General features: G+C 42.7%; 1 protein-coding gene across 4 annotated transcripts in view; it reads left to right on the forward strand.

Moving 5' to 3' along the window:
- Positions 1 to 23,499, forward strand: part of NSD1 (nuclear receptor binding SET domain protein 1) — a 1,891,114-nt gene that overhangs the window by 739,526 nt on the left and 1,128,089 nt on the right. For all 4 annotated transcript variants that reach the window (XM_069651497.1, XM_069651498.1, XM_069651496.1 and 1 more), the window contains exon 7: positions 17,298 to 17,610. In XM_069651497.1, coding sequence (XP_069507598.1) covers positions 17,298 to 17,610 — 313 coding nt within the window. The remainder of the gene's footprint in view (positions 1 to 17,297; positions 17,611 to 23,499) is intronic.

Raw genomic sequence — 23,499 nt, forward strand, 5'->3', positions numbered from 1 at the left:
TATGCAGTGGTTCCGTAGAAATGGCATTTATTTGAGCGCCATTGGTAATGCCGTTTTCTTTCACACTGTGCAAGAAGCATTGACCAGAATTTTGTAAAAAATGTGAGGACAGGCAAACGAACGCATACAACGATAAAGTAGAAAAAAATGTGCAGGAACACACGTGACTTTGAGGTCATGGGTGTTAGTCCTTGCAGTGCACACTGGTAGCGCGTGTTATGGTTGCGTACCTTACCATAACTGGCGAATTTCTGGGAGTTTTCGGTTTTACCTGTAACCATAACGTCCCTATAGCAACATTTTTCCATTGAATTGCATAGGTTTTTTAGTAGTGCACTTAACCATAACGTCCCTTTTTAACAAGGTTTTTCACTGAAGTCAATAGATTTTCACCACAAAGCCATTGGGTTGCGTAGATGTACCAAAGAGCATACGAAATTAATGTCTCCATACCAAGGAGCACAATAACCACACAATGTACTGAGCGCATATAGTGGCTAGCATTCCAACTGCTGGAAACAGCATTAGTTGTCTTACATACTGCTACCATTCATCAAAGTGAATAAACATTTCTAAATGGCACCATGTATGTACCTCGCAAGGAGAATTAAGTAAGGTGAGTGTGCAAACTCTGTACTTGTGAAACGCACAGACCAAAGGCATACAGTATGCACCATAGTGGAAATAACCAGTACACAGTCACATCTGCATCCAGCAATATTACCACAATGCCGCTACACATGAAAACGAAGAAACAAATGGCAAACTAAGGAATGTAAAGTATTGACACCAAAACGTAACTGAAGTGCCTCTTATTAATGCCTAATTTCTGCAGTGTACCACAATAGGAAACCATGATATATATTTATGTTTTCTCGCAACAATTCCAAGCAGACTAGAATAGCTGGAAAAGAACGTCCCTCTTCCTTAAATAAGTAAGGATACTAACTGCATGGGCAAGCAGCACAGTGTAAAAAGAAATGTGGGTAATATGTATCGCTTTATGTACACTTCACACATAGGTTTGTGTGTAAGAGGGACATAGTTTACATTGAAGGAACGCATCAATAGCGGCACCTCTTCCACAACAGCATGTAGCCACACGAAATCTGAGACACTGTAAAAGGTAATGTACACAGCCAGTATGTAAAAATGGAACAATTGCTGAAAAATTACTAGTACCCCTACCCTGTCCAAATACGGCCGATGTTTCTTACAAAGTAAACGTGTACATGTAAACTGTTTGTGACTGTGTGCATATTTGTTTCTTTGGTGCTGTCAATGCATTGTGACTCTGTAGCGCACAGTGTTGCCCCAGATGCCTGCAGGTCAGTAAAATGGAGGTTTCCCACTCAGAGTGCCAATCGCAATGGAAGTGTCCATATGACTACAGAACTGGTCTCCGGTCTGCATCTTCTCATTCCCTTTTTAATTAGTTGTGGTACCTGACGTCTGTCAGTTGCACAGCTATACGTTTGCTTATGTCCTCTTTTTCCTGGTAATGCCGCCCTTGTTGCGACGCCCGCCTACCGAATCATGCCACACACTACCTCATTTCAAACTGTGCTGCTGCCTACGGATTTCGTGTTGCAAAGCTACCAATTAATGACTACGTCACAGCTGGCTGCCTGGGGCCCATTGGGAGCAAGGAACAGGATGCTCCAATGTACAGTGGGCCTGTTAAATAGCCCATTCCCTTGAATCAAAAGCTGCTTGTCGTTTCATTACGTGTGAAACTCACACACCGTCTATGCACTTAGCAACGTGAGGGTACGTAGCAAGTTCTTCACTACCGTTTGCACAAGTGCATAAAATATTGCACTGCACATATATTGCACTGCACATATGACAATCAGTAGTGACTCTGCAAATATGAACGCTGTTGCTGCTTGCTGAATTCCAGACAGTTGAATATGAGCACAACTGAGTAAACAACAAAATCTTGGAATCTCAAACATTAACAGTGCCGGTTACTAAAGTATTGTGGCAGAGTGGCGCTGCCTGAACTGTCTTATTGCGCTTCCTAATGAAACTGCATGTTTCCTGATGAAAAGCATTCCTATGTGGCAAAGTGTACTCCTCTCCATAAATGCTACAGATACCACTAATATCGTACCATCAAGTGAGGGAACTTTTGCCTGGATACACAGATTGCTATATTAGAATACTTACAAATAGCAGTTTTGTGGGGTAATATATGGCATAGAATATGGTGCACATCAATATGTATGAGAATAAATTACCTGTGGTGAGACATTCACACATATGGCAGCGCCACTGCACAAGCTGTGTAGGAGTAGTGCATGAGATGTTGGATATGTACATTCGCTGTTCTATTGTACTGTTCTCAACCTGTACAGTGGCCCTTGGTTCACAGGCAAGACGAAAGGAACACAGTGTGTATTGGAACCTCGTTACAGTAGACTACTTTCAATCGTAATGCGTGTCCCTGCCCACCCTTTGCAGTAGCTATTCCAATTACCTGCTAACAACATCTTATACAGTACTGTAATATTCCGTTGGTGACTTATTTACAAACATTACGCTTCCAACACATTCTTGCTTACACCACACCCAGAAGCCTTATTGCACAATGTCGTAACTTCCACAGACCCAGTTCCATGCGCGCCATTCTGCAAATGGGCCGGATGTGCATGTGGAATACCAGAAGTAACAAGGTTTATGCATACTTTTCATGCTGTGTGCAGATGTGGCGGAATACATTTCAACCAAAACAGCGGATTCTATATGTAGCAGTGGGTCTAAAAAGAGGCGGTCGCGGTTTTGTTTGTGTAGATGCTCTTAAGGGAAAGCTTTGTGTGGTTTCTAGAGATTTTTTATATTTGTGCACTCGACCATTCTTACAACAACCTCCTCACTGCATCCTGTACATGCAACTCCAAAACACCATTACCAATATTGCACAAAGAAATGCCATTGTCATGGAATACGTCCGCATTTTTTTGAAGCAATGTGTTGTGAAATGATGTAGCAGAAGCTCTTGTGTTACAAGCTTAACTCTTTATTACTGCAGCTAAATCAGCAGTGCAAAACAGACAACAAGTGCAGCAGTTAGTCTAAAGGTAGCTGCCCTTCAACAGTGCATGGTGATGCAATGAAATGCAGACTCTGGAGTCATTTTACAGTTCATTTGAGAGGAGGCCTGGAAGTTCGACCTGCTCGGTGTCCTCTGCCGGTTTAGTCTGAGTCGGTGACGGCTTTGCTCTTTCTTCCCGGCTCTTCAGGGGTTGCCCGAGGTCTGGCGAGACTTCAGCGTCACGCAAGATCCCAACAGAATGTCAATCTTGCAGAAAACATGGCAGCATCATACAAACTTTTACACATGCTTCCATTGCTGACACATCTTCCACCCTCTCGCAAGGAACAAACTGCATTAGAGCAAGTTCATAGTCTTGTTAGTTGTATGGATAATACAAAGGATTTTCGCTTTTTATACAGATGTTTCTTTTCCTGTACTCCGCGCATTCTTAAAGTAAGGTTTTCAATGCATCTTGTAAATGCTGCAACAAAATACCATTGCCAATGTGCGACAAAGACATGCCATTGTCGTGGAAGAAAACAGCATTCCTACACCCAAGGATCTCATTGTTGCAGAAGCACATTCTAACTTTGCTAAAAAAAAGTAGCCATTTTTCCATTGATGGTACACTTTTCGCCCTCTGGGTGGGAAGAAACGGGCCCACAGTCTTCTTGGCGGTGTAGATGAGAATAGAATTTTCGCAGTGGGAAAGAAACGCCTCACTGCTGTCAACAATCTCTTCAGTTGATGCACCACATATGAAGAGGTGTGACCCACATGCTGAGCTCCATAGTGTAGCACGACAACGCCAAAAGGCCCGAAAGTGACAACTTCTTTGCAAAGGCCAATGACAATGCCAAAATTGCAAAGGTCGTTAGCACACCACAATGCCTCCACTCATTCCAACCCGAAATTGCTATCCAAGTCTTTCTCCTGGGCATATCCGTGCCTAGATACCAAGGCTGAGTCTTTCTCCCCCGCACCTCAAAATTTTGTTTTAAGTATTCCATCGAATATGAGTCAAAAAGTAATTCTTGTTAAATTTTACTGACAATCTGGTGTGCAAGTGTATTTCTGTGTTTTGTTAGTATTAGTTTCCCACCGAGGCACCCACACATAATGTCATTTTCGAGTATTAGCACATTGACAGACAAATCAGCTACAACATTAGTTTTCTCAGATGAGGAAGCAACTAGAATTTTAGGATTAATTAAGGATACAAGCAAAATATCCTCAGCAGACAACAACCCAGACCGATTAATCCAAAAACTAGAACGTCGGATTCGACGAGAAATTTTGCAAAAACTTCATGCAACCACACTTGCTCAGTATTACAGAGCTAAACGAATCCCGCGAGGCCTGAGAATTTACCTTAAACCAACTCTCTGTAAAGAAAATAAAGAATTTGTCATTAGGTGGGAACACATCCTTAACAAGTGTTCATTGGACTTGACTTTGCTCACCATAGAAGAATTGTCAAAATCTGTCATAACGTTAAAACAAGAAATAGAGGAAGTCACAGTACAATTGTCAAAACTGAAAACGGAAACTGAATTAAAACAAATTTTGGAGGATACAAATAATAAATTGGATTCCTACAAACAGGACATAGAACAAAGAAAGATCAGAAAATTTTGCCGTGACACCTTGGATTACGCCAGAGACATCTATTCCTGGCAGGAGTTTTATGCTAACACCAGACCACAGCCAAGGAGACCACAGAAACCCTATACTACACCAGACAGCAATACAGATAGCAGTGAAGTGCTAAGTGGGGAAATTGACGATAGATCTCATTCTTCAGCAGCATCAACTTCCGCTAATATCCCAGCAATAGATCAACTAGAGGATACCAGAACTAGACCAACACCAGAAAATCGACCTGTTCCTTTTTTAGGAAACGGAAAACAAGACGAGGAAAGAAGGAAACTGGTCATTAATATATCATCAAAACCATTGACTTCTGCACAAATACAGACACTCAATCTGGGAATCTCCTTTGTACCAACAAATTCTACCTCTTTCTTTGAAGAAGTTAACTTGTTCAAACTTATACGGAAAATGGAGTTAAAAGTATTCTTCAACAACATAGAGGAAAATATACGATCAAAAGACACGCCAAGATATCTGGAGTTAAAAAACAAGAGTACATTCCATCCTCAAGTGAACCACCCTCTCATTAACTTGTTTAAACAAAGAACCATAAAAGATTTGAAACGTCTGAAATACGCTCCGCCAAAGAAATGCAATATCAGGAAACACCAATTGAAATTGATAAAACAATTAGCAGAAGATACCAGGTTGACACTAAAACAGGCCGATAAGGGAGGTGCCCTTATCCTGATGGATACCTCACTTTATGACAAAGGATGTCGAAAACTACTGGAGGATATGCGGAAGTATAAGCCACTAGACAATGACCCAGTCATGGGAATTATTTCAATCATACAGACAACTGTGGACAAAGCCGAGACTATGAATTGGATCGTCGAAAAAACAACAGAATATCTTATTCAGAAGTATCCTGTCACCCCAGTGTTCTATGGACTCCCCAAAATCCATAAAAATTTGAATGCTCCACCATTCCGTCCCATTGTCACTGGGACAGACAGCATTTTCCAACCCCTATCCATCTACCTAGATACTGCTCTTCAACCGTCAGTTCAATCGATCAGCACATATCTTAAAGACACCACTCACCTTTTGAGAAGTTTGCAAGCATTACAGTTGGAGGAAGATAATATATTACTCTTCACAATGGACGTGAACAGCTTATACACTTCATCCCTCATTCAGAAGGTATAGAAGCTATGGAGTGGTTCCTACTGACACAGAGATGTGAACATCCAAAAAGAATTTGCACTAGAACTGTTACACATCATACTCTACAATAATTATTTCAGGTACAATGGACAATATTATCTCCAAATTTCAGGTACCTCTATGGGGTCCTCAGTAGCCCCATCCAATGCTAATGTATTTATGTATCACTGAAAAAACACACATACTGGACAACCCCAGATGGCATGATAAGATACAAACTTGGCTCAGATACATCGACGACATATTTGGAATTTGGAGAGGAACAGAAGCGGAATTACTTGAATTCTGGAACAACCTTAATTCCTGTAACCAAAGAATTGGCTTTACAATGGAAATTGGTAAACCTTTGGTGAATTTCCTGGATGTCACAGTGGAATATACTGGTACACATATGAAAACTAAACTTTTCCGAAAACCCACAGATGTGAACAGTTGTCTGCATCATGCAAGTCACCATCCTAAACATCTAAAAGACAATTTACCATACAGTCAGTTGTTACGACTTAAAAGAATCACCTCTGAAACTGACACACTACAAGAAGAATACAATTCCATGAAGAAGAGGTTCTTAGATAGAGGATTTCCTCCGAGGACCATCGACAAAGCTATCATACGCACGGAGACACACGACAGAAATGTACTCTTACAGGCCAATCATAAGAAAGAAGATAAAAATCTGATACATACGCTAAAGTACTCGAGCCAAAGTTTCCAAATTAAGAGAATCGTGCATAAAAACTGGAACTTGATTAAATCCGATGAAACTCTATCCAATTTATTTCCAGATTTCCCCCATGATGGCTTATAAACGAGGAAAGAACTTCAGAGACCAACTGATAAGAGCGGAGAGGAGCAAACCAACAACCCAGAGGACCCTAAGCAAACCAAAATTGGGTACCTTTGCCTGCCTACATTGCCAGCATTGCAATAACCTAATTAAAGGAGACCACATTCACCACCCACACACTGGCAAAATAATTATGCTGAAGCACTTCGCGACATGCGACACCAAAAATGTCATCTACGCAATTCGCTGCCCTTGTGGGAAATATTATGTCGGCAAGACTAATAGAAGGGCAAAGGATAGATGGACGGAACACAAATCGTGTATCAGGACACAGAACATTAAATCACCAGTCTTCAGACATTTCCGCGACTCAAGACACAATGTCTCTCAAATGCGATTATTGATTTTGGAAGTCCTGCATCCCCTGAGCAGGGGAGGAAACCTACCCAAATTATTGGCCCAGAGAGAATTGTTCTGGATCAACAAACTTGACTCAATGACACCACTGGGCCTTAATGAGGACTACTATTTGGGTCCATTTCTATAATCATGGTAACCACATAAATATTCAGACAATATTTGACCGATACGCAGAAATTTGTCTCAAAGATGCAAAAAAACCACCCTTGAGGATGGCATGCGCGGGTGACGTCACAGCTCCATCTTTCAACATAAATAAACAAGCCGCGGCGGATGTGGTCGGAGAGCAGTGCTTCCTGACCGCATCCCTGCCGTGGACTGTTGTATCCTCTGTTATTTCTTTGCAAGTAAGTTTCCCTTTACACTATTGGGCTACCTCTTAGCCTACACACGTTACAGTTACTTATGCTCCTATTCACCCATAGGAGAACGGAGCTACCTACCCACACCACTACCATAAACCGCTGCCCTCACTTTGAATCCCATTCCACTATCGAACTGGAAGAAAGGTGAGTTCTTCTTCTCCCCTCCTTTTCCTTATTTCAAATTTAGGCATTGTTGTGTCTCAAGACATTACATCCATCAAATAAAAGGTTTTTAATGTGTTGAAATATCTAAAGCTTTCATTCTTGGTCACACATCATGCAGTGTGACATAATAACAAGTTACCAATGTACAACATGCATTAAGTTACCCTTTTTTTAACAATTGTAACCTAGCAAAGTCGGGTTCGTAGAGGAACTTGCAATAGGATGCCCTTCTATATAAATTCTTTTTGATTTTTGGTTATAAAAATGTGATTTCACTTTTTGATTCTTTTCTGTCCTTCAAAACATCAATAAATGTCTGATTAATCTCTTGTAGATCAATGTGAAAGAATTTTTGAAAATATATGCCCCTGATGAAGAGAATATGAATCGCGAAACGCGTTGGGCCAACCTGAAAATAATAAAAAGGAGAAGACATCTTTTCCCTTAAACTAACTGAATTATTGTATGTCATTTTTTGAATGTATTGGATTACAAAACACTGTCACTTAAAAGTTGAAACACTGAATGTGTTTTTTAAAAATAGTCTTTCCGAAACCAGACAGACCTGCCATTATATCTTTTAGGCTTACTGCCTTATGGAAAGTGTGCAGGGAACGTAGCTTTCCAAAATTTGGATTTCTTTGTTCTCCCATATCCGTGCAAATCTACCACAAAGCCATCACCCAGTAACTGCGTCTCTCCATTTCTATCAATCTGACTGCACAAAGTACTGTAACAATTTATTACCGCCCCTTTCTATAAGGTGGAACCTAGAAGCTAATTGGATAATCCTGACAGGCACATTCCCATTGCCCAGCATTCTTACAAGGGCACAATGTGGCAAGTGCGCTTTCTGAAGTAGCGCAAGGGCTGCACCCCAGTGAAGCAGGAGGGTCCTTCTCCCTATTGGTCCTCTTCCTGTCACGTACACCCTGAACACCTGATTGGCCAAATGTCATAGTCCCATTTCCATTGGCCTGCATGGTGAGAAGGGCAGAATGTGGAACGTGCCTTTCCCCAAGTAGCGGCATGGCCGCGCCCAAGTAAAGCAGGAGGAGTGCTTCTTCCCTTGGCAATATATTCTCTGCGGCACTACCTCATTGGCTTATGCGTTAATAGGCACTCACGCATCCACCATTCACAACGAAGCCACCATCATCCAACACTGTCACCCCTGTACAACACTTTAAATGTACTGTCACACATTTATAGAAAAAGTGGCGTGCCATTGCAAAGCACGTCCACTACAAAGTACTGTAAAACTATGTACGTTTTCTTCATCCGCATATAGCCGCGTGGCCACCCAGAATGGGGCACATGTAATCCTAACAGTACTGCACGATCCGTGACTTTTTCGTGATCGTCGGGATGTGGGGGGGGGGTTAGGGGAAAAGTAATTTGAACCTCACAAAGGGATTGGATCTTCCGTCGTAGATGTATAAAGGTTTTTTTTTGTTTTATTTTTAACGGGTGTGCAAGCAACTTTTTTTGTTTTTCCTCTTTATATGCATTGTTTGCCTCTCCTCACTTGTTTACCACATTCTGCGCAGTGTTTCTTGCACAGTGTAAAAGAAAACGGAATTGCCAATGGCGCGCAAATAAATGCCATTTCTACGGAACCACTGCATGTTGTGCAACCTCATCACCTCATAATGGGTGGACAACATGCCAGCAGTCTGCATAAAATCACGCATACATCTGTTTCTAACACGCCTTCCGACCTCTGGCTGAGGACAAATTACACCGCCATGAGCCCACCCTCCTGTTGGTGTTATGCATGAGAAAACGACCTAAGCAGTAGGAAAAATCCCCATAACTGCATTCAGCAGCCTCTTCAGATGGCGGATTAAACATCCACACCACAAATAACCCAAAGATACACTTAAATGGTGCACAACAACAAAGTCAACGTTCGTGACTGAGGCCACATATCGCAAAGTCGAACCATTCCACCGAGACTGCAGTTACCCTGACAGCCCCAGAAAGCGTGCACTCCTTCCAACCCTAAATTTCCAGCAACGCCTCTTTGCACGCAACACCTATGCAGATGACGCACAAAGGTGTCACCGACAATAAGCACTGTGTGTCTCTTCATCTCTGCCAGCCTCATGAGACAGTATTTGGACGATTTGGTACCGCTCCTTCTTGTCAACCACACCCTAAACACCTAATTGCCTATTTCCCACAATTCCAATTCCATTTGCACTATGCTCATAATCGCATAATTGGCATGTTTGCTTTCCCATCCGCAGTTAGGACCACAATACTTCTTCCCTTTGCACAAGCATTTTTGCTCCACTCCCCCATTAGGTGCTGGCAAATTGTCCAACATGCATGCATCATTCACATACAAAACCTCTGCATAGCACACTATAATTTCTACACACAACTCCATATTTACTGTTACACACTCTCAGTACACGTTCCGGTTCATTGCAAAGCCCCTCCACCAGAAACCTCTGCTAAAGAATGCATGATTGCAGCATCCATAATTATCCAGAGGCGCACCCACCACACCTTTGGCCATGCACACAAGAGTGCAGCCCTTTCCACACCCACAACACCACTTTGGATCCATGCATACCACCATTTCGCTCCTTGCACACATTTCCTGCACCGTAAATGTACCATTCATGTCAGCTTTTTACCACGTACCACTATGCACATACGCACCACTGGCACCAGCACTCCTACCCAACCTCCACACGCAATGCATATGCACAGCGTTAAATGCAACAGTCACCATTATGTACTCACATTGCACTGTCTCCGGCACCCCTACACCCTTTCATTCATAGTATTGTCTTTCCCACTTCCACTAAAAGTATTGTCACTGCCAACCTAACCACAAACAGTGCACATGCACAAGCAATCTGCACATAGGACACTAACCAACCACATATAAACTGCTCTTCAACCATACTCTCGACCATACTGACAGGATACAGACACAAGAATACATTAGTGCCATCGTTCTGCTCAGCGCCTAGGCTCTTGCGTGCAAGGGCTTTGGCCTATGGCCATGCACCCAGTAGTCTAGGCCTTGCACACACCCACCCCAAGGTAATGCCTCCATTCATGTCACCATGTCACCAACTAACACAATCCACATACACAACACTCCCACCAGCACTCCCACCTAACATCTGCACCGCCATTCAGCTATTCAGTACAATCTTGCAACATTTACCATATTGCAGTACAAACTTGCAATATTTACCATATTGTAAAAATAAAACATGGTCTCATTCACATACTACGGACGTACCAACTTCCATTCACCAAGTATTGTCACTGCCAACCTACCCACATACTGTTCGCCACAGTAACCCTACTCCAAACAATCTGCACACACTGCACTATGCACACATTCCCCTCTACCGGATACAGAGTCTGACATGCATTGCTACTGTGTGTGCACTCAAGCCCTAAGCTCTTCAGTGCATGGCGGCCATGCACCCAATAGTCTAAGCTTTCAACAGACCCACCGATACTCCAATAGTCCAATCCTTTAACACACCCACTACAAAGAAATCTACACACAGCACAGTAACCAAGCACATGTAAGTGGCACTTCAACCATATCCTCTTCCATACTCGCATTACATAAACACTGCACCCTGTGGCCACACTACACAACTTCTCACTGCACCATCTCCTGCCATACGTCAAATACTGTACCATTTTGCAACTATCACCGCAACCATGGAACGCACAATGTACCCCCTGGAACTCACTTGTGCTGCTGTTGCACGTGTACAATGTGCTCCACACCCATTATCCAAACACACCTCCCTGTACCTAATTCACTGTCAAACCTGCAAGACTACAGTGCAAGCAATCTGCACATAGCACACTATCCAAGCACATATAAAATGCCCTTAAAACATACCCTCTACCATACTGACAGGATGCAGAGGCAACAATACATTAGTGCCGTTGGTCTGCTCAACGCCTAGGCTCTTGAGTGCATGGCCTCCGGCCTACGACCTTCGGACATGCACCGAATAGTATATGCCTTGCACACACCCACCCCAACGTAATGGCACCATACATGTCACCATCTCACCAAACTCACACAATCCACATACACAACACTCCCACCAGCACTCCTACCCAACCGCTGCACCGCCATTTAGCTATCCAGTACTAAATTGCCACATTTACCATATTGTAAAAATAAAACGCTGTCAATCACATTGTACGGACGTACCGACTTACATTCACTAAGCATTGTCACTGCCAACCTACCCACATACTCCTCGCAACAGTAAACCTACTCCAAACAATCTGCACACACGACACTATGCACGCACCCCCCTCTACTGGATACAGAATCTGACGGGCATTGCTAGGATTGGTGAGCTCAAGCCCTAGCCTCTTCAGTACATGGCCGCCGGCTTATGGCCATGCACCCAATAGTCTAATCGTACAACAGACCCACTGATACATTATGCACCCATGCATGCCACCATGTGGCCAACTACCACTTTCCATCAACATAGCACAGGCATCTGCGCTCCCACCCAGCGTATGCCATTTGCAATTCACTCCCCTTCTAAAAATCCCCTGCCACCTCTCACCACAGAAAGTGGTCACCAAAAACAGGTTGCGGCACAAGCTATCGGGCCGTCCCGACAGCTGTCTACAATCACCACACAAAGTAGTTGGCTGTCTACATACCGGCAAATTGACGCAATACGCACTAATATTGCAGGCACGCCTCCGTCTTTGTTGTTAGGCAGAATCCTGTGCAGTTCCCTTGGGGAACACTGCAAAAAGATTAAGACTACAGGAGCAAGCAGTAAACCCAATTGCTAGCAGTCTGCACCACCCAGATTTACCTTGTAGCTGTGGCTGAGCAGTCAGACTTCTCTCAAGAAGAGTAAGGCAGTATATAGAGTATACACAAAAGGGCCAAAACACAGTAGAGCAAACAAACACTGACCAGAGCTTTGTATAAAACATATATAATTATTTATTTAAAACAAACTTTAGGCAATATACTAGCACTCTAAATCAAAAGCAAGTTAAAACAGAGTCAGGTAAAGTATACACACCTCCCTTTATAACTATTAGACAAGTCAGAGTTAAAACACCACGATTTGTTAAACAGATGTGAGCGCATAACCTGATGGCACTCCAATATTTCAGTTAAAGGGAGAGAGAAAGGCAGAGCATAGAAATAAAACAGGTCCCAACACTTTTAGGAGTTCTCAGCAAGGGAATAAAAGGCAGTATATACTGTAGAGCCAAAGTTCATAGGCCAGGCCCTCTTTAAATGGAGCAAAGCGAAATGTGCCCAGGATCACACGGTTTAAAATGCACTAAAAGTCTTTGCAGAATGTTCAAAAGAGGTTGGGGTGATTCAAGAAGATAAAGTTAGAAGGTCTGGGGCCAACCCAGTTGGAAAGCCAAGGATTTAAGGGTCACCTTCGGCAAACCGAAGAAAGGGAGGCCAGGCAGGACACAGTACCTTAAAGAGAGCGGAAGCTCCAGCAGTGGCAGTGGTTCCTGGCAGTGGTTGCAGTTCGTTGTTTCGACCAGGGGAAGAGAGGATCTCGTCGAGGAGGAAACGTGGAGTCGTTGCACTGCACAGGGATGAAACCAGCCGCAGAGTTCGTTGATAAAAGGTGCGTTCCTTTTATTCGCAGTCAAAGTGGTGAAGCTTGGCTATCCAGCCACTGGGGTGCTTGGCACGGGCGATTCGACCAAGAGACGTCTTTGGAAGGCGAAAAGGGCAAACTGGTTGGTCCCACCAGCTCAGAGGAAGAAGACTCGTCCAGCAGAAGATCTTCTCTTGTCGTTGGGAAAGTGGTGAGTTTGTTGCAGCAGGGCTCCACCGGTGGTGTCGTCGTTGCAGATGGCTCAGCTTCTTCCCTCTTCGGATTCTTAGGTCCTGTGGTGACTTCTGAAGTTCCAGTCCCAAAGGCCCTGCTTTTATGCAGAAAAACCCCCAGTAAACAGCCTAGCTGTCACTCAAACATGCTAAGTGGTGAGCCGGGCGGCTCACCACTGGCTCAATCTGAACAGAGTGCGACTTGAGTTGCTAAGGCAACGCAGTCCAGGGTGCCAATTCCCCTCCCCGCCCATCCTGTGGAACCCAGTGGCACCATTTGGAGGGATTCTGTGGAGAAGTCCGCCAAAAAGTGGAACAAAGGGCTCAACCTTGTTCAGAGTTAGAGACCGACACGAACGCCATTTTAGAAAAGAGTTCTGGCAAAAAGACCCAACCGTGAATTTAATATTAAATAAATAAACCGGCGGTATCTTTAACATTGCACCAAAAAGTGGTGCGTTTAAAATCAATGGGAAAATCCCATAGATAATATTCCGGTGGAATATTTTGCATGGTAACCACTGCCACCAGCAAGAAACTCGACAAGGGGGGACTGTATAGTGCCCCCTTGAAAACATACCCAGGGGAAATATAATTAACCCATTCCAGTACTTCCACAATATGATGGTTTGTACTGGTTCTGTTCACAATTTAGGACTAGTAAAGTCAATGGTGACTTTACATGCCCTGGGAGACAGTAGTCCGTCCCAGGGTATGGAGTCTGTTTGGGGGTCACTATTACACCCCTGTGTTACTGCACTGAGGGTGCTATGTAACACACACATAAAAAATAGATAATACCCTATGGAGCAGAAAGAAAACCCCATAGCCCATAAGCACACAGAGTCAAAGACATACTTCAAATCATGCCTAAGAGTGGGAGAAAAAGAGTCTCACTCTTAGCAGGAGAAAAGAACAAACCCCAAAAATCCAGCAAAGCTGCTGGGGACTCACTAGGTTTGGGAAATTAACCTTATAAGAGAATTCTCCCTAACATTCATCCACCTAATAATCATTTATCTGTGATGAACTACTTCTCTCTCCCCCCCACCCTTTCCATCCCCGCTTCCCACCACCACATGCCCTACGTTATGTTTGTCAGTCCCTTTCGGCGGCGCACTGTCCTCTGACAAACCATGGCAGCGTTTCCCCAAAACTTTGACGCACAGCACGCTTCCCTCCAGCTATCCACCTGCCACGTCCCACGTTCGCCGACATCTCGGCGTGCCGCAGGCCAATGACACTTCGGTCCATGGAGGGAACAGGGAAATGGCTCCGCACAGTGGACCCAGATATCACAATTCTTTGGGACGTACATTTCAGTAATTTGCTACAAAAGTACTGCTCGGATTTCCACCAAACCTACAAAAGTACGCTTTCTGAACCAACCCCCGCTCCTGCCGCAAATCTGGTGAAAATCTGTCCAGCCGTTCGAGCTGGAGCCGTGCCGAAAGTTTTTTTCCCAATCAGTCCCCCGCCTATAACTATGCCCCCCCTGCACAAAACCTCACCCAACTTGACTTGGCGAAAAAATTCAGAGCCGACCATATACCTTTTTTTCCAAGTTTGGTGAGGATTCGTCCAGGGGGAGCGAAGTTATAAGCTGCCGAAAAAGTGCTGTTCCTATGAGTTTAGCAACTTAACCATAACTGTATGTATACATATGCACAGATATATAATAACTTGTTGGGGAGTAAAAAAAGTGATTCCCAGTGGGAGTATTTAATAAGCAAGTAACATTTTTTTTACTGTAAAACAAATGTTTTGTAATAAATATTTATTTGCAAAATGTTATTCATGCACATTTACATGTTTACCTGTGCAGATCAGACAGTAAACATAGTGGAGTTTCTTTGTGTAGCATTGTGCGTACTAGTGGGCCAAACATATCGGTGGAGCTGTGTGGATGAAGGCAACATGACTGCCTGGGTGTCCGTTTCCTATTTTTGTTTGGAGTATTTTTACTCTCTATTCATCATATTTTTGGGGAGTATTGTTTGCCTATGTTTAGAGAGTAAACATGGTTCATACACCCCTTATCTGTAGGGCTGCACACACCTGTGAAAGCCACAGCTTTCTCGGGCAAATGAATGACCATACAAGGACTTCCTTGACGGGAGAAGGCAGGAAGAAGGCCAAATTACAATATGGCCAAAGAACAAATTAAAATCTTGTGGCACGGCCATTTTAGGGTAGTACGCACACTTCGTAGCCATACTCTATAAGCGTGAATGTGCATACCAAAAATAAGGCAGAAATGGTAAAAATGTGACTGCTGCCACCAGCTTATCTTTAGGCACACATATATATATAAGTAACAAAAAATCCTCTGTGTATAATGATAGGGGTGATACAAAAGTTGCCCCCTTGCACTGCATTGTAAGATGAGGTGTGCAATTTAAAAAAATATAAGAATCAAAAAGGGAAACATAGTTTCTCAGTACTGATAGTCTGATGGGCTGATCATTTTCCCCATAACATAACTTGAAAAAGTCAGGACAGGATAAAAACAGCAAAGTGAATGGGGTTGCATAGGAAATTATGGAGGGAAAGTTGCAAAAAGAACATCTTCCCTAACTCCCCAACACCTCTTTTATGTATGGTAGTACACAAGCTGTTACAGGAATGCTCGACTCAGTTACTGCTGACCCCAATGTGGGCTGACAGGTGGTGTACCCTCACCTGCTATGCATAGGAGTAGAACCACCAGTCGGGCTTCATCGAGCACACAATCTGATCACTCAACAAAAGCTGCAAATAACACATCCAAACCCACAATCTATGAACTTGGCAGCATGGCTCCTGAGCTCCTAGAGTTTGGACATTTGCAACTTTTCTAGGTGCATGGGCATCCACTAGAGGCATGGAAGTCGAATACTGAAATCTGCCATTCCACGTCCATAGTTTGATGTACAGAACACTCAATCACGCCAACAGAGTGCAATACTGCAGGTTCACATATTCACTATATATATTTGATTCAGATCTAGAGTATAATTCTTTGAAAAAACATCTGACAGCATAGTTTTCCCGAGACCACATAACGGCACAAGGTGTCATGGGGGTCAGGTGCTGTGGTTAAAGCTTTTCTGGCAGGAGTTAAATTGATTCATCTACCATTACCTAAACCAGATCATAGCTTGGAATTAAACGCAGCATTCCACCGACAAATACATCTACCATTCAAACATGCTCACTTAATCTAATCATACAAGGTGGCTTTTTTAGCTAGCTATTAACTGAATAAAAACAGTGAATGAACTCCATTTGTCAGTAGACCAACCTTTTGTAACAATCCATAAAAACAAAGTGGTTTTCAGAACTGCTGACTTTAGAAAATAGTCATAGTGTAGGATACAGATACTGGGGAGCTACGTTTCCATGCAAGTAAATTGTTTTTTCCAACCAAAGTGACTAGTAGCCTGTACCCCACTTCTTCCAGATATACCCACACTCCAACAACCCCCCTTCCACATGAACGTCCTTTGAAATGTGAATGCAGGTGAAGATTTAGGTGCAACGGAGCGGAGAGGTGCAAATGGGCTAAGCCTGTGGTCACCTATAGGCATGGCCTTCTTATCAATATTCTATTATTATTGAATATCCTAAGATTGTTCTGGAATGCCATAGGGTCCTTTTTAATCTTTTCTATGGTAAAGAGCCGCTAGGCAGAATTGTACATTGAATGCCATTGCGAAACATGCGCAATGGACCATTTTGAAATACTTATGCTGATAAAGACCTGAAATCCAGGCATATCTGATGGAGATGGTTATAAACCCAAGCATGTGTGTAGAGGAGGATTTAAAGCTCAAGTCAAAACTGAATTAATATTTTGTTTCTTTTTGTTGGCTGAAGGATTCCATCAAGTCTGAAATTTCGGATGTTGAATGTCTTCCAACGGAAAGCGGAGACCCGGAACCACTGATTGACACTTCAGCCTCTTCTGACAAAGCACCTCAGGCTGGCATACATAATACCATAAAATTAGAGGCTACAAATGAGACCGAGTTGACTGCAAATTTCACAGAATCCAGAAATGGTCCCGACAGTGGCCATGTATTTTCTCCAGAGAAATTACTAACTTCACCCACTTCTTCAGATATTTCTGCTTCTTATCTATCGGGCGTTGAGGAGACATTGCTGGCAAAAGATGCTCTAAATAAACCAGGTAAAGGAAGCTGTTAAGTGTTTTATACTGTTGCTTGCCAGGATCTGGTTATATGGTGTGATCCCCAGGTATTAAATGTACCTCCTAATTAATGGATGATCTTTCACAGACAGCTCTATTGCCCTTTATAAAGTAATTTCCTCTGCTCTTTCTTGCAGCATGCTTGCTGTATATTTTTACATGCTTAGGTTGAGTGCTTACTCTCTATAATTCATTGCCTTATTAGATTTATATGTGCTTTTTTAATTTTTGAATTCAAATAACCTAATACCTTGATCTAAGCACCATCCTTTTTCATCAAATGCTTTCTTTTAATGTTTGCTCGCTTCTTCTGCTTTAAATTCCAATACTTTCTCAAGAGAATTGTCCCTACAGATTTGTTTTAGTCTCCTGTAAATGCAGGTATCGAATGTTGATCCAAGGGAATCTTACACACTGCATGTAGTGCTTTGGGAAAATGCCAGATCATGATAGATGTTTGTTCTCCCTGCATTGCACCAAAACGCTGTTGTGCTGCCATAGCAGAAAACTGAAAACATGGGCTCCCAGTCAGTGTTAACTAAAAGTGTTTGAAAAGCGGTTTGTGGTATAATGATGTTTGGACCTTTAGATTTGACACCAAGTCTGGATGGGACTGCACATAAACTGCACATAAACTGCACATAAACAAGTCTCTCTTGAGTTCAGATATTCCTGATTTACCAACAATGAACTCTTCATTCATTGGTAAGGTACATTTAATGATAAAGTATGCATATATAGGGCAGCACATCTAACACATGTCTACTTAGAACAACATAAAGAGTGAGAGGAAACCAAATGAAATGTACCCATACATGATATGACGAAGCCCTGCATGTCGTCACTTCTCCCCGAGGGGGATCCGCTTTCCTGAGGCCAGGGAGGTGAGGCCTTTACCCGATAGTCCCCCTGGGGGTGGTACACAGTGGGAGGATCTCATGAGGAGAGACCCCCCCTCCCCGGGAACAGGGACCGACATCTAGGTAGAACAAGGGATGACCCTCTACCAATGACCCCTCCTCAACCTAAGCCTGTGGTACACGCAAAAAACATACCAAACCACCCAATGTACCTTTGCAAGAGCAGTGACGTAAGATCCACTGGGGCGAGGAAGAGTAGGGACTACCTAAGGATGACTCGTTTTACAAGTACGAGAAGAGGGGGAGGTGCGGAAACATTGAAAAGCCATGAGGAGAATGTAAATGGGCATTCTAGCTGTCAGTGACTATTTAGAATAAAGCGGAAGGAAGGACTTACTTGTGTGTCGAGCCCTCCCTGGAGGAACCGCAAGCGAGGAAGTGGTTTGGCATAGAACGGAGCAGAGACCGATGATCAGGATGCAAACAAGGGAGCTGTGACTTTCCTATTTGGTCCAACGTGGAAGGATCACACCGAAAACTGGCAAGCCAAAAGTACAGGCTGGCGAGGAGCCTTGACGATGCGTGCATGTTCAGACGTGCCAGATGTACACAGCGAGAAAAAAATTACTTGCTGCTGAGCTGCGTCAGCCTGCCGGAGAACAAGAGAAACCGGGGGAAATCCTAAGCTGAATCCAAAACCTACCGGAGAAAGCCTGCAAGAACCCAAAAGGTATGAGGGTTGCTGCAATGGTCGGTGCAGACGTGAGGGAGTCGTGGAGGATTCCAAACACACTGAGCAGGGGTGTGGAGGGGAACCCTGGGGAAAAAGCACACCCACTGGCCTGGGACCCGCACAAAAACAGCCAGAGAGGTCCTCCTCTTCGGGGAAGTACCTGGCAGGAGAGTGACAAGGTCTGCCTTAAGTGAGCCATAGAGAAACTAGGGTCTGTGACCCGTACCCACAAAAGATCCATCCAAAGTCTTCTTCGTGGCAGTGCCTGGCAAGAAAGTGAACCGGGTCTGATTAAACTACAATATAACAGAAGCCAGGGGCAGGGAGACATTTCCCCCTGGTTTTGTGAACTATGGTAAACCTGTGGTAACCAAGAAAGACCAGGAGAAGGGAGTCATTGCCATTGGTTATCTGCTCCTTGGAAGTCACAACACCAGGAGAAGTAATTCTCCTTGTGACCAAGGCCAGGGGAGGCTATTCCCCCTGGTTGTATTCAACTGTAAAATCCAGAGACCAGGAGAAGGGAATACTTCTGCTGGTAACCAAAACAGAAAAGACTTTGATACACATACAAAGTGTTAAAAGATAAGCAGTGTGTCGCCAAGGAAAATGGTTAGAACGTTGTCTTTTGTGTTGCAGGACAATTTTGACTGGGGAGCGGAACCATTCCCCTAAGCAGAAACCAACACCTGTATGTGAACTTTTATGCCCAGTCCTCAAGAAGGGACTCATTCTTCCGGACCAAGAAGGTCTACTTTATTTTTAGTTTAGTCTTAAGTGTAAGGGACAGAAGTCGTTTTTTTTTTTTTACACAGGACGTTGCACTATTGATTTACACAGACATTCTGACAGAACCCTTTGTGTTTTAGTTGAGGCAGGGAAATCCCTCTTGGAGATAGGGAAAGTTAGGTTTTTTCTTTGTTTAATTGAATGTTTTTTTTTACTGGTTTTTAGTTAGTTATTGTCAAAACATTGACTTTTCGTATCACATAAAACAAAACATTACAATAAATGTTTATAGCAATCTGTGTGTCAGTCTTCTGCACCCTTATTATGAACATCAAAAACAATATGTAAAACATAGCTTACAAAATAATACATTTAAAAGTGTCAATCGTATTTTAAAACGTTATTCAAAATCATCCGGGCATTTCCTTATTTTAGTTCAAATAGAGTGAATGATGTCAGGATAGTAGATGTATTTTTACATTTTCAAGCAGTGTAATTCCTAATGCATTAAAAAACGTAATGAACATCAATGGTGTAATTCCCCGGATTGTTAACGGGTCAACGTCTCTAGACCTTTCAGCGTTATAAATTCTGATTATCTTCCTCAGGACCCAGTTCATAGTTATAGTGCGAGTCCTAACCAATGAAATAACGGGAAACAGTCAAAGAATTATTTAAATAGGGAATGTTATGGAAGTATCAGCCCAATAGTTTCTCAAGAGACGTGTTGGGTCCTAAAATAGATAAATATGCTAGTTACATAAAGCTCCAGCAGTGAGTAATAAGTATATGGTTAAGGTGGAAATTATAGTTCATAAAGGATGCATACAATTACCTAAATGTCTTGATTAGTTCAGCCTTGACTTTGTAGGACATGGCAAGTCTCACTCTTTAGTCATGTCGGATTAGGTCATAAGTAACTACTTCATCATGGATGAAAATATAAGAGCACCCAGAAGGTAGACATAGTATTTTTCCAAGTCTGAGTATCCTAAGACATAGTACTGCATTGTTCATGGGCGCGTGTAGAGGTGACATTTTGAACTTTCATACTTGAGTAGTAAAAACGTGGCGTGGTGACGTAGAAACAGCCATGCTGTCCCGATGACGACAAGCCATAATGTACGGGTAGTATAGTAGAAGGAAATTTAACAAACCATTTGGTAATGAGGGCTTAAACGTAGTTCAAAGGTTCCAAACAAAATGTCGTATGTTTGAGACAAATGTTATATTATTAAAAAACATGGGTAAAGAAACTTGTTAGAGAGACATTTGATGCTCATCTTTTGAGCTCACTGCTGCTGCAATTTTAGCCATGTCAGAGATGGTGCTGAGGGTGCATCTGTACCAGTGGCGGAGCACTTGGGGACACTTATCACTTTTTACACCTATTAAGACTTTCCTTTTGCTTCTTTCCCTTCATAGAACTTGAACCCCAAGGTTAAAGGACTAGTATGCTTGTGCTTTTTGCATAGACTTGATTAAAGCTCAGCGGTTCAGGAACCCCCCAACCTTTTGCTATCATGTAGTACCGGTCTTGACTTTTGAACTCGAGTGACGCCTTTTTACTTAACTTGCCTTGCTGAGTTCATCTCTTTTTTTGGGCTCACTGATCTGGCCCTATGGCTATCCGTGCAGGAGAACACTGTTCACCATTGTGGATTTTTACACTGTACTCTTAATCATGCAGCAGGGTGACGTTAGGATACTTTGTGTACATGCAACTTTGTTTTTGATAACTTTATGGTTAGTTGCATGAAGGGTCCAAGACTGGGTGGTGGCGTACCATATACTCGGAAATGGCTATTGTGTATGTATGGCTGGATGTCGGGGTTGGTATGGTCTGATCTCAGTCCACATCCATGCTTAAGTGTGTCTGTTTCTGGGCAGATGTGGTGGCCAGAGGTTGTCCATGATTCGACAGCTCCAACCAGTTTGAATGGTGCAGGTCCTTACCATTGGTGGGCTTGGGGGCAACTTTAGCTTGTGTTCTGAATAAAATTAGGAGTTTTGCAGCCATTAATTAGATTATTGTTGGTGCCAAGACCCCTGCCAAGAGTAGCATCCCGCTGAATAACCGGAACTGGTCATTTGAGCCAACCAGCATTGTCGTCTTCAGCCATCCCGGCGAAGCCCTGTTACTTTTCTGATGTGCACAAGGCCTTCATCTGTGCTTCAACCCCCATGACTAGTGGGAACAACCAGTCTCAACCCCTACTTGAGGATCTTGACCTTGAAAGCCTTTAGAAGTGCACAAAAGGAACAGCGGGCCACTTGCTGATCAATGAGATACTGTTTCGCTCTTCAGCACAACACCTGTTGGTTGCCAAAAACCTGTCATACACTTTTCCAGTTTAAAAAAATGCTTTTTTATGTAGTGTTCAATATGGAGTTTGGAATTTAAACTTCAATTCCAACATTCTTTTTTCAAGTTCATTTGGACGAAAATAACATGTTTGTTTTTACCAATAATTCCACATATCACAGCCACTACATGCACATGTTTTGATTTGTTCAGATTATCCTCAAGTGGCTAAAAACACAAACAAAAGTAAGACAATCGGCGAGAATCTCACTCCACAGTCTGTAAGAACACTCATATTGTAACATACTGAGTTCAAAACGTATATTAACTACTATTGTACTTCCTGCAATGAATATGCTTTCACACATGCTATTATTTATAATCTTGTGTACATTACTAACACACCAACATGCCCAACATAAGTGTGGTAATCCACAACCCCCCAAATAATAACTCCATGTGTATCCAGATGCAGCGCAATGTCACAAAGGAACCTTAACAATGAAAATAACCACTCCATCCATTTTGCTTAATACAACCTGATGCTTCTAACAGACCTGCCTACATGCAACACAGTGAACACAATATATAATGTGAAACGGATTCAAAACTGTCCTTCTGACACCTATTGCCATGCTCACAATCATAACTAGTGACCCATATGTGCGCCTAAATAAAAATCAATGTGGCCCCTACTCAAGGAAATTACTATGAAAAATGTTGATCGCGCCAACTTAAACACGTGACAAAAATCGGACTCTTGATGCAATTCCCGGTTTTGTACAAAACATAAAAAACAGACACAAGAACCTCCATCACAGTGCCATATGTCACCCATTTTATAACATGGTAACACCCCTTAAATGTACCCTAACAAATGCCTTTGAACAGTCGCTGATAGCGACTTTAATCATGTCCCTGACTCAAACAATCCCTTTATGTCCCCAACTCAAAATGAAAAAATCCCCACCGTCTCTGTGGACATATTCATCCAATCTTAATACTGATGATTAAAAAAATGTAATAAACAAGGGATATGTAACTATAAATAAAGATCAACAAATTGTACACAAATAAACACCTTAACATACAAGCAATGGTAACAATCAACCAAAACAAATTAAATAAAATGAAGTGAAAAAATGTAAGTAAAGAAATAAATTAATAAAATACAAATTAAAAAACAATTGACATGTTGAAGAGATTAAAACATCTGTGCCCACCACCCCGCATATAAAGTG

Source organism: Ambystoma mexicanum, chromosome 3p, assembly GCF_040938575.1.
Source record: "Ambystoma mexicanum isolate Mex_15411 chromosome 3p, UKY_AmexF1_1, whole genome shotgun sequence".
In the NCBI taxonomy this organism is placed as follows: Eukaryota; Metazoa; Chordata; class Amphibia; order Caudata; family Ambystomatidae; genus Ambystoma; species Ambystoma mexicanum.